Genomic DNA, 12,206 nt, shown 5'->3' on the forward strand with positions numbered 1-12,206 from the left:
CTGGCTTTGCACTCAGGAACTATTCCTGAGTGCACTGGCGGTGCTTGGGGGATCATATGGGATGCTGGGGATTGAACTCGGGCCGGCCGCATGCAAGGCAAACGCCCTACCTGCTGTGCTGTCGCTCTAGCCCTTTGAGGGAACAGTGACATACAAACTCCCTTTAAGCTCCACCAGAAGCGGTCCCTGAGCACGGAGCCAGGCATAGACCGTGAGATGAGCACCACCAGGTGTGGCCCCAAAACCAAAACTGAAACCAAACCAAACTGCACACGCCAGCCCAATTTCCATCCCTGGAATCCCACAATGGTCCCCTGAGTCCGTCAGGAGTTGTTATCCCTGAGCATTGCCGGGTGTGATCTCCGAACCAAACCAAAACAAAACAAACTGTAGGTAGAGAGAGAAAATTCGTTGAGTGCTGGGCTGGGCAGTGATGGAGGTGAACACCGAGGGGAGAGGGAGAGGTTCTTGTGGGCCCTGCCCAGGGTGCTCACTGTGGGGCTCCTAAACCCGCCCAGAGAACTTTTCCATCCCGTTAGAATTCCTGCCACAGGGGCTGGAGTGATAGCACAGCAGGTAGGGCGTTTGCCTTGCAGGCGGCTGACCTGGGTTCGATTCCCAGCATCCCATATGGTCCCCCGAGCACCGCCAGGAGTGATTCCTGAGTGCATGAGCCAGGAGTAACCCCTGTGCAACGCCGGGTGTGACCCCCCCAAAAGAAAAAAAGAATTCCTGGCACAGAAGCTTTCCTCTGTGGGAACGATCTGTGTAGGAGCCCCTCCATCCTGCCCCTCTGCCCCTCTGCCTTGGAGGCTGCCCTGCAGCCCCACTTGGGCGGGCACGACTCACTGGCCACTGTAGAGACTCGTGAGCCCACCCGGGGGTGCCCTTTCCTTCTGCCAACAACCCCTTTCAGCCTGATTCCTCTTGGTCTCAGTTTCTTTCTCTCTGAGCTCTCAGTTCTGGCTCCAGGCTGCTGGAGCGCAGCCACCCGAAAGTCCCTGGGAACGACACGTCTTGGCACGTGGGTGGCAGGCACCATCGCTGACGCCGCCACCAGGCTTGTTTCTGAATTTCTTCATTTATTATTTCAAGGTTTTGGGGCCCTGTCTGGCGCTGCCCCAGGGCTTACTCCTACCTCCTTGCTCAGGGGCCACTCCTGGTGTGCTCGGGGGAGCCTATGGGGTGCTGGGGACTGAACCTTGGGTCGGCTTGTGCAAGGAAAGCGCCCTACCTGTTTTATTATTACTCTAGCCCCGTGTTTTCTTCTTTCTTTCTTTCTTTCTTTCTTTCTTTCTTTCTCTCATCTCCCTCCCTCTCTCCCTCCCTTCCTCCCTTCCTTTTCTCTCTCTCTTTCTTTCTCTCTTTCTTTCTTTCTTTCTTTCTTGCTTGCTTGCTTGCTTGCTTTCTTGCTTTCTTTCTTGCTTTTTGGGTCACACCGGCGATGCACAGGGGTTACTTCTGGCTCTGCACTCAGGAATTACTCCTGGCGGTGCTCGGGGGACCATATGGGATGCTGGGAATCGAACTCAGGTCGGCCACGTGCAAGGCAAACTCCCTACCCGCTGTGCTATAGCTCCAGCCTGCTGTTTTTTTTTCTTTTTTTTTTTTAATGTAAAAGAAAAAGTATTGAGGGTTGGGGGGACAGCATAGCTGGTTAGGGGGTTTGCCTTACATGTGGCAGACCCGGGGTTTTTTTTGCCCTGAATCCTTAGGGTTCACCTGAACCCTGCAAGGAGTGACCCTGAGCACAGAGCCAGGAGTAAGTCATTGTGGGCTGACCCCCTGCAAAAAAAAAAAAAAAAAAAAAGCAATGAGTTTCCAGATGAGTTCCAGAGTGAGGGGCTTAGGACGAGAGTGATAGCACAGCCGCGAAGGCGCTTGTCTTGTATGCAGTCAAGTGGGTTTGATCCCTGGAACTCCATATGATCCAATTCCCGGCACCCCCATCTGGTCTGCCGAGCACCGCCAGGAATGATTCCTGAGTGCAGAGCCAGGAGGAAACCCGAGCATCGCCAGGTGTGATCCAAACACGAAACAAAACAAAAACATAAAGTGAGGGGCTGGAGAGACGGTGCGTGGATAAGGCGTTTGTTCGCCTTGCACTTAGCCAGCCCAGTGCCATGCTTGGTCCCACATATGGTCCCACTCACGCACCGCCGGGAATGATCCCTGAGCAGAGAGCCAGGCAGAGGCCCTGAGCACAGCGAGTGTGACCCAGGAAAACAAAACAAAAGCAAAAACCAACCAAAAAACAAAAGAAATGAAGAAATACACCTCGTGGGGCTGGGGAGATGCTCGGAGGGCTGGGCTTAGGCCCGCGACACTCCAGGGGCAGAACGAAAGAAGGACCAGGGCAGCAGAGTGATCAGAGCACAGACCCTGTTTGCACGAGGGTGGGACATGCAAACACCCCTCGGCCACCACGCAGATACTCACCGTTGCTGAGCTCCAGGCCTGGCAGTGGTCTGTGGGGGAGAAGGGGGGAAGAGAGAGAGGGAGAGAGAGGGAGGGGGAGAGAGGGAGAGAGAGAGAGAGAGAGGGAGGGGGAGAGAGGGAGAGAGAGAGAGAGGGAAGGGGAGAGAGGGAGAGAGAGAGAGAGAGAGAGGGAGGGGGAGAGAGGGAGAGAGAGAGAGAGGGAGGGGGAGAGAGGGGGAGAGAGAGAGAGAAAGAGAGAGAGAGAAGAAGGAGGGAGGGAGGGAGGGAGGGAAAGGGAAAGAGAGGAGAGGGAGAGAGAGAAGAGGAGGGAGGGAGAGAAAGAAGGAAGGAGAGAGGAAGGGAAAGACAGAAAGAGAGAGAGGAGGGGGAAGGAGAGAGGGAGAGGGAATGAGAGGGAGGGAGAGGAAGAAAGACGGAGGGAGAGGAGAGAGAGGGGTAGAAAGAGGAAGAGAGAGGGAGAGAGGAAAGGGGAGAGAGAAGGAGAGAGGGGGAGAGGGAGGGGGAGAGAGGGAGAGCGGGAGGGAGAGAGAGAGAGGGGGAAGAGGGAGAGAGGTGGGGAGAGAGGGAGGAGGGAGAGGGAGGGGGAGAGAGGGAGAGAGGGAGAGAGGGAAAGAGTGGGAGAGAGGGAGGGAGAAAGAGAGGGAGAGAGAGAGGGAGAGGGAGAGTGGTTAGTGCACGGGCTCCATTCCCATTCTCATGCATGGTCTGTTTGTGAGCTACACCGTGTGCAGAGGGAGATGAGCAGGCCCTGGAGTGACCGCAGGGAGCCATGTCCAGTAGCTGTGGCTGGCCCCCCTCCCCATGCTGGCCAGCTGGGATGGGGCCGAGGGACCCAGCACCTCCCTTCTTGGCCTCCCGACCTACCGGAGGACCGTGAACTTGATAAACTCGGCCGCGTCCAGGATCCTTCTCATGGAGCTGATCTCCAGGTACCCGGGGGCTTTGAAGACCACGCCGGGGGGCATGCCATCGATGACCACGCAGCCAGGGTTGAAGGTGATCTTCCGGTAGGGCACCTTCACCGGGAAGTCCACGCCGATGGCCTCGCCTGGGGGCGGACATGGAAGCCAACGGCCTTTAAGTTTCTCACCCAGACCCCAAGCCCCAGGTTCTGTTCTGTATTATTATTGTTGGTATTATTGCTTGGGTTTGGGGGCCACACCCAGAGGTGCTGGGGGGATTTGAACCTGGGTCAGTCGCAGGCTATCTCTATCTTTCTGGCCCCGAGCTGACTGTGCTCACACACGGCCACAGTTCCTCTCCCCTCCTGAACGCCTTTCATTTTACTGACTTTGAAGGTCAGTGACGGGGTGTCAGAGTCACAGCAGGGCAGGGAGTCAGCCCTGGTACCACTGGGTATGGCCCCAAAACCCGAGGAAGAAACTGTGTCTGGGAGATGCGGCTGCCTCTGAGTCCAGCCGGGAAGTGACCGAACTGGCCCCCAGGGGCTGCTCCCGACTGGGCCCCTCAGGGCAGTGCTGGGCTTATGGCTGCCCTCGGGAGGTCTCCACTGCACACGTCCGGCCAGGGGCAGGGGCCTGGGGCTTGACCTCACACTCTTTCTGCTGCTGGGCAGGTGCTTTTGATCCCTGTCCCCCGTGCCCCCCACCCCCTGCCCCGGTCTCTGTCAGGAACAGCCCAGGAATGGCCCAGTTACCTGCCCACCCCCGCACCTGTCCCCCCTTCTCTTTCCCCCCACCCCCAACTGGCTTAGGGTGTCCTTGAAATGGGGCTGCCCCTTCTCAGCAAGTTGTGCGTTTGGGAAGTTCTGCTTCTGGTCTCTCCTGCTGGCCACCTGCAAAGGCCCCAGCCCCTGCCGGACACTCCACCAAACTGGGCTCTTGCCTTTGTTCTGGGCCACCCTGTCACATGCACTTGGCTGGGCTCCCACGTGTAAATAAATTCCGCATAGTCGAGGGCTTTGTGGGGGGACAGCTTTGCTCCTCCCGGTCTAACGGTCTAACCTGCCGGAATTCTGCAATGCCTGAAGGCCGGGAGCCAGCTGGAGGCCCTTAAGTTTCATTAGCTGTGACTACACTGGGTTCCTTGTAGGTGTGCAAATGGGGATTTGAGGATGACCGTTTTTTGGGGTTTTTTGGGGGGGCACACTCACACCTGGTGGTGCTCAGGGATTACTCCTGGCTCTGTGCTCAGGGATTATTCCTGGTAGGCTTGGGGGACCACATGAGGCCTGGGATCGAACCTGGGTCATATATGTGCAAGGCGAATGCCCTGCCCACTTCCTATCTCCCCACCCTCCGGAGACAGCTGCTATTCTGGGTGTTGTCATAAAAAAGCTCTAAAGGCTAGAGAGACAGCAGAGCAGGGAGGGCGCTGGCCCTGCACGTGTCCATCCTGGGTTCGATCCCCGGCAATCTATACGGTCGCCTGAGCCCGCCAGGAGTGACCCCTGAGCTCAGGGCCAGGAGGAAGCCTGAGGATCACCCCCTGTACCCCGGACCACCAAAAAGGACACAAAGTTATGTAATGATATAAATACTTACCAAATTTCCGGCTAAAGAGGTCATTGACTTGTTCTCTTAGTTGTTTTATTTTCTCGATGCTTGACAATCTTTCCTTTTCATTATCTGAAAACAGTGAAACCAGTGAACTCTGATTACTTATGTATCTGCCCCAGAAAATGCACCCAGAAGACAACAAAAGACAACTGGTCTCCCAGCCACTTGGTTTTGTTTGAGCAAGGACCGTGCCTTTTGTGTAGTGAAATCCTGACAGCTGGTGGAGAGCATGTGGAGAAGAGCTTGAGGTCACCACATGAAACACTGCTTCTGGAACCTTCCATCTGGGTCATCAATAATATCATGGAGCTCTCGCCAGCAAAATGTGATGTGGGACAGAAATAACATGACCTGTGATTGAAGAGCGGTCATGTCTTTTTCTCCTTTGAATTGTTGTTTTTGGGTCACACCTGGCAGTGTTCGGAGCTTACTCCTGGCTCTGTGGTCTGGGATCACTCCTGGAGGGATGACACGCGGTGTTGGGGCCCAAACCCAGGATGGCCAGGTGCATGACCAGCGCCTTACTCGTCACTTTCTCTCTGGCAAGGGGTCAGCCTGTGCTCAGGAAATTGGGTTTCTTGGGGATTGGAATCTAGGACTCCTGCCACCTCTACGGCCAGGAACAGCGCTGACTGCTTGAAGCTTTGACTGGGCTTATTTCCCAGTGACTCCAGCAGTGACAAGGTTCCACACTCCCCGGCTGTGGGCGGCAGGTGAGCGGAATGCCTGGCTCGGGGCTCTCCCTTCCTGGGGACACTTGGCGAGCAGCCAGGGCAGGTGACAAGGTTCGTCTTTTGCAGAAGTTCTACTTAGACACACTCAGGAGAGCCTGACAGGCAGCAGGTCAACTGTCCCCTCTGCGTCCAGTCCCCAATCAGCAGTGGCTGGGAGTCTGGAGTCACCGCACAGCAGTGGTGGGGCACTTGCTCTGCACACTGTTGGATCCCGGGGGGGGGGGATCCGGGGCGATTATGGGGGGGTGATCCCGAGGGGATCCCAGGGGGTCCCGGGGGTTTGATCCCAGGGGGATCCCAGAGGGTTTGATCCCAGGGAGATCCCTGGAGGGATCCCAGGGATTTGATCCCAGGGGGGACCCGGGGGGGTATGGTCCCCGAGCCTGTCCCAAGAGTGATCTCTGAGCACAGAGTCAGGAGTAAGACCTGAGTATCACCAAATGTGGCCCCTAAAACAAACAACCCCCCCAAAACAAAACCAGCACAATCAAGCTGAAGCAATAGTACAGCAGGTAAGTTGCTTGCTCCGCACACGGCTGACCCAGGTTTGGTTCTCAGCATCTCATCGGATTGCTCCCCGAGCCCATCAGGAGTAACTCCTGCGTGCAGATCCAGGAATAAACCATGGGCCTCACCAAATGTGACCCAAAAAGCAAAGACAAAAACCCCACAATCGCTGGTGCTGGGAGCTGCCCACTCTGAAGGGATTTCCAGGTGCTCAAGGCGTGGCCGAAGAAGCTGACTGGCTGAGATCATGTCTGGGAGAAGAGGCAGCATCTGTTAGATTCCTGGGCCTTTGTTCCTGAGGCATCACTATTCCCAGGCATCGTCCCTTAGCCTGGGTGAGTCAGTAGAAACGAACTTCTCCAATGGTCTCACCAGGTCATAAAACAAATGATTAAAATTTAACACAAATGGAACATGAGGCCCCCATAGCCATGTCATTGGACCCTGCACAAGGCTGTTTTCACTCAGGGCACCCCAGAGTGGGGTGGGGGTTGAGAGCCCTCCCCGCCCCAAGGGACCCAGCCCTGGCAGCCGAACTCCACTACCCAACCGCCGCCATGTTCCAGGCTGCTCCCCCCACGCTCTGGCCGAGCCTCACATATGAGTGAACAAGTTCCTGGATCAACACATCATAAGGCACTCCCTACCCATTCTCCATAATTACCACACCATATTTGATGGGGTTCAGACAGTAGGCAACAAATCATCACTGTCACTGTCACTGACCTCCTGTTGTTCATCGATTTTGCACGAGCGGGCCCAGTAACATTGTGAGACTTGTTACTGTGTTTGGCATATCGAATACGCCCTGGGTAGCTTGCCAGGCATTCCGAGAGGGGCGGAGGAATCGAACTCGGGTCGGCAATGTTGGCTGCATGCAAGGCAAATGCCCTAGGATGCCCGCTGTGCTACTGCTCCAGCCCACGCAACAAATCATAGAGGGAAATATATATATATATATATTTCAGATATATATGCCAAAGACCACATCACCCAAACTTTAACAACATGTCAGTGATATTCTATAGAATATCTTAATATCTCCTGCCAAAATAGAACAATCTTCATACTGTTTCCTATATGAACACCTTTTTGTAAGCATGTTCAGCAGTTCTTCATAACAGACAATACAAAATATATTCTTTCGGTTGCGTTTTGGGACAGGGATTGGGGTTTGGGATGGAAACACCCTGAATTTTGTGGTGGGAAGGTGGAATGGTGATGGGATGGGTGTTTGGATATTAAATGTAATCAAACATTGTGAACTAACTTATAAAATAAAAAATAATTTAAAAATAATAATGATAGTAATAGAAAAAAGAAAACAAAAAAAAACCAAAAACATTTAACACAAATGAAAGCTATATAAACTGCAGGACTCTGCGCTGGAGTGTCCTGCATGCGCCAGGTCCAAGTCTGATCCCGGACCCCTGCTTGGCCCCCATCACCTCTGGGTCTGAGTGCTGAGTCCTCCCTCTTGCGTGACACTGGATGGCCCCAGCTGTGGAGTCCCTCCCCCCAGACAGAAACTGTGGCAGAGTCAGGAAAACATCCGTACCTGGAACTGTTACCTGGACGATGTTAAGATCCTCAACCCCTGCTGCAGAAGTTGCACTGTTGGCGGAACTGGTGTTTCCTTGAAAGAGAACAGGGAGTTCAGGGTCTGCATGAAGTCAGCTCTCTCAAACTGTCAAAGGGCCCTTTGGATTCGAAGCCCAGAAATGTCTACCTGTGGGCACACCCAGCTGTGCTTAGGGCTAACTCCTGGCTCTGCACTCAGGGATCACTCAGATGGTGCTGGGGGACACACACGGTGACAGTGACTGAAGGCTGGGTGTGTCAAGCAAGCACCTTACCCATTTATATGTCTGGACCTTAAATTTTTTTTTTCATTTTTAATTTTTGTGTGTTTTGGGCCACACCTGGCCATATTCTGGACTTACTCCTGGCTTTGTGCTCAGGGATCATTCTTGGCAGTGCTCAGGGAACCATATAGGATACTGGGGACGGAACCTGGGTCAGCCACGTGCAAGGAAAGCGACCACCCTGCTGTCCTATCACTTGGGTTCTCCTTCCTTTTTATTTTTATGTGATGGGTTGAACTCAGGGTCTCGTGTATGCTAGGCATGTAAGTGCTCTACCATTGAGCTCTAGAAGAAATGGCCTCTCAGGAGGTTGTGTTTAGTTTCTTTCTAAAAGAAAAGAATCTTTATCATTTAGATCACCTCTCTCTCTCTCTCAGTTACATCCAGCATGCTCGGGGGTTAGTCCTGGATCTGCACTCAGTAATTACTCTTGGCAGTGTTCATGGGGACTACATGGAAGGCCATGGATTGAACCCAGGTCAGCCACATGCAAGGCACCCGCTGTACTATCGCTCCAGCACTAGATTGCATTTCTTTCCATGATACACAGGCTGGAGTGATAGCACAGCGGGTAGGGCGTCTGCCTTGCACGCAGCCAACATGGCCGACCCAAGTCCGATTCCTCCGCCCCTCTCGGAGAGCCTGGCAAACTACCGAGAGTATTCGATATGCCAGACACAGTAACAACAAAGTCTCCAATGGAGACGTTACTGGGCCCGCTCGAGCAAATCGATGATCAACGGGAGGGCCTTTTTTACTTCCATGATACATCACAGGGTCTGAATTGGCTCTGTCATGCCTGTCTGAGGGAGTTTTAAGATTTAATGAATATTTCCAACCTATTGGATGCTTCCATTATTCTTCCTTTTCTTGAATTCTAAAATTGGATTTTAAATTAAAAAAAATTTTTTTTTGGTTCTTGGGCTACACCTGGTGGTGCTCGGGGGCCCACATGGGATGCTGGGGATGGAACCCAGGTTGGTCGGATGCAAGGCAAGTGCCGCCCTTCCCACTGTCCTGTTGCTCCAGCTCTTCAATGTTTTTATTTATTTATTTTTCTATTTTTATTTTATCTTTTTTGCTTTTTGGGTCACACTCAGCAATGCACAGGGGTTACTCCTAGCTCTGCGCTCAGGAATTACCCCAGGCGATGCTCAGGGGACCATATGGGATGCTGGGAATTGAAACCAGGTCAGCCGCATGCAAGGCAAACGCCCTACCCGCTGTGCTACTGCTCCAGCCCCCAATGTGGTTTTTAAACTAGCCAACAGGGAAAAAAACATACATACTGGCTTTTATTTGAAAGAAAAGGACCTCAGGGATCGAGGATCCTGGAGCAGCGAAGGGGACCATAAGGGATGCTATGGGGATCAAACTGGGTCAGTGGTCTGCAAGTACCCCGCGGTGCTACTGCCCTGCCACTTCCATCACAACTCTTTTTTTTTTTGCTTTTTGGTCACACTCGGCGATACTCAGGGGTTACTCCTGGCTCTGCACTCAGGAATGACTCCTGGCGGTGCTCGGGGGACAATATGGGATGCTGGGAATTGAACCTGGGTCAGCCGCATGCAGGGCAAACGCCTTACCCGCTGTGCTATTGCTCCAGCCCCTCCATCACAACTCTTTAGAAAAAAATCTTGACTAAATCTCACTTTGAACGTCACTACTCCTAGATATCTACACGTAGAAATGAGTTTACAAATTTCAGCCAGGATGTGATTATTTCTGGACTGTAGCACTTTGAGCCGAATGTGACTGATGAATCTGGTCCTTCAGCCTTAGTCCCCGCCCAGACCCAGCTTTTGGCCCCACCTCTTTGGCCCCGCCCCCGCCCACCCCTCCCCAGGGTCCTGGGTATGGGGCGGGTTCAGAGCAGTTTGGGCTCCAGGCCCTTGCTAACCTGTACTCCCTAGGCTGAGATCTGGGCAAGCCTGGGGTATGGTCCACTATGGTTCACTCGGGACTTACAGGCTGGTTTCTGGCCCCCAACTCCCTCAAGGAAGAATGGAAATTACATTCCGCAGGGTGCTGCCTGGAGGGAAGCTCGGCTACTCACCTTCAGTTTTCACCTCAGCTTCCAGGTCCTCACTCGATTCAGATGGGCCATGCTGAGAGGAATCTGGGGGAAAATTTTTTTCTAAAACAACATCATCTGTTATGTACCTTCATGTCCAATGTTCAATGGCTCTTATGCCCATGAGGCTCGGAATCCTAGTATTTTACTTGTTTTTGCTATGGGGACCACCACTGGCTCTGTGCTCAGGGGTTACTCCTGGCAGTGTTAAGGGGATCCTATGGGGTGCCGGGGATCGAACCTGAGTTGGCTGCAGGCAAGGCAAGCAAACACATCACACCCTGTGCTATCCCTCCAGCCCCAGGAAATCTGGCATTTTAAATCTATCTCATGTTACAGAGAAAGATATAAAACCAAGGTGGTCTTACTGTGAAAGAGATGGGAACCATCCTAAAGAAGCCACTCGTAGGAGAATCTTCCAGAGAGATTTACTTGTCCCAGAATCACCCACACTAGCAGGCTGGGACCTCCCTCCCTGGAGCTCAGGGAATCCCTGTGTTCATGTGACAAAAACACTCAGGAGCATTCTTGGAGGCATCAGGAATCACTCGGGTCGGACACGGTCGTCGGCTTGCTGATGGAGACTGTGTTTATTTATTTATTTTAATTTATTATTACTATTATTATTATTATTATTTGCTTTTTGGGTCACACTTAGCGATGCTCAAGGTTTACTCCTGGCTCTGTACTCAGGAATTACTCCTGGCGGTGCTCGGGGGGACTATAGGGGATGCTGGGAATCGAACCCGGGTCGGCCGTGTGCAAGGCAAGCGCCCTACCTGCTGTGCTATCGCTCCAGCCCTGAGACTGTATTTATTACAAGGGAAGCACGAACAATTTTTCTGGCGGGTAAGAATTATGACACACACACACATACAACGATACAATGAGATAGACAGACAGACAGACAGACCACACACACACACACACACACACACATACACACGCACACACACGCACACACGCACTCCTGGCTGGACCAGCCCCTTAATGCAGGCTCATTTCAGCAAGACTCATCGAAGCTCACATCGGCTGCCCGGGAAGGAACCTGCCACAACTCAGAGCAGCCTGGGGGAAGCCTTGTGGTTCCGCAGGCTCTGTCTGTGCTACTTCTACACTCCCCTGTGCAGCTGTATTATTCCCAAACCAGAGCAGCTCCACTGTGAAAGGGTTTCCCTCTCTGCAGCTTAAAAAAAAAAAAAAAACTCTCTTCCTATATCAAGCATCTCCCGATACCCACGGACATCCTTCTGACTCATCGCTAATTCTCCGACTCAGAGTCTCGCATAGGATTTCTCCCTAAGTACCATCGGGCCCCCTGGAAAGTGGACAGACAGTAACTCAACAGCAGGCTGGCCGCCAAGGGGAGGGAAGGAACACGAGGCAAGGGGAGACCAGGCTGGAAAGGAATTCAAAGGAACTGTCTGCCCTCACATCTCACGTTGGAAGGTCAGAGACTTGCTGACGGGGAATAAAACAAGAGCAGATGAAAGGATCTTGTCACAGACAAGCCCAGGAAATGGGGCCACACGGGGCCAGCCCCCGGAGACTCCATGGACAGATGACACCCCTGGACAGCAGGAACATTCACCGGGCAGAAAGGGACCTGGGTAGGGACCAAAGCGACAGGGCAGCGGGGAGGGCGCTGGCCTTGCACACTGCTGAGTGGGTTCGATCCCCGGTACTCCATAGGGTCCCCTGAGCACCACCAGGAGTAATTTCTGAGCACTGAGCCAGGAGTAACCCCTGAGCACTGCTGGGTGTGGCCCAAAAAAGACAAAAAAAAGGTGGAGGGAGGGGGGCTCCAGGGGGGGCCCAGGAAAGCAGGGAAGGACAGTGATGAATGGGGACAGAGTTGCCAGAGGAGAATATTCTGGATTTGGCTTCCACCACAGAACGAGCATGAGTGTACTCTGAGCACTGCTGCCTTGGCAGAATGGAGCAATGAATGGAGGCTGTGACAGGACATTTCAGGGGTGTGGTTTGAGCACACTTGATTTTTTTGGCTTTTTTGGTCTTTGGGCCACAGGGCTTACTCCTGGCTCTGTACTCAGGGATCACTTGTGGC

General features: G+C 53.2%; 1 protein-coding gene across 1 annotated transcript in view; it reads right to left on the reverse strand.

Moving 5' to 3' along the window:
- The window catches only part of LOC130045006 (general transcription factor II-I repeat domain-containing protein 2-like), a 62,150-nt gene that overhangs the window by 3,469 nt on the left and 46,475 nt on the right, over nucleotides 1–12,206 (reverse strand). The window contains exons 12-16 of the mRNA XM_056137710.1: nucleotides 10,121–10,183; nucleotides 7,758–7,835; nucleotides 4,944–5,027; nucleotides 3,304–3,487; nucleotides 2,440–2,468 (exon numbers count right to left, since the gene is read on the reverse strand). Coding sequence (XP_055993685.1) covers nucleotides 2,440–2,468; nucleotides 3,304–3,487; nucleotides 4,944–5,027; nucleotides 7,758–7,835; nucleotides 10,121–10,183 — 438 coding nt within the window. The remainder of the gene's footprint in view (nucleotides 1–2,439; nucleotides 2,469–3,303; nucleotides 3,488–4,943; nucleotides 5,028–7,757; nucleotides 7,836–10,120; nucleotides 10,184–12,206) is intronic.

Source organism: Sorex fumeus, unplaced genomic scaffold (assembly GCF_029834395.1).
Source record: "Sorex fumeus unplaced genomic scaffold, SorFum_2.1 ptg000126l, whole genome shotgun sequence".
NCBI lineage: Eukaryota > Metazoa > Chordata > Mammalia > Eulipotyphla > Soricidae > Sorex > Sorex fumeus.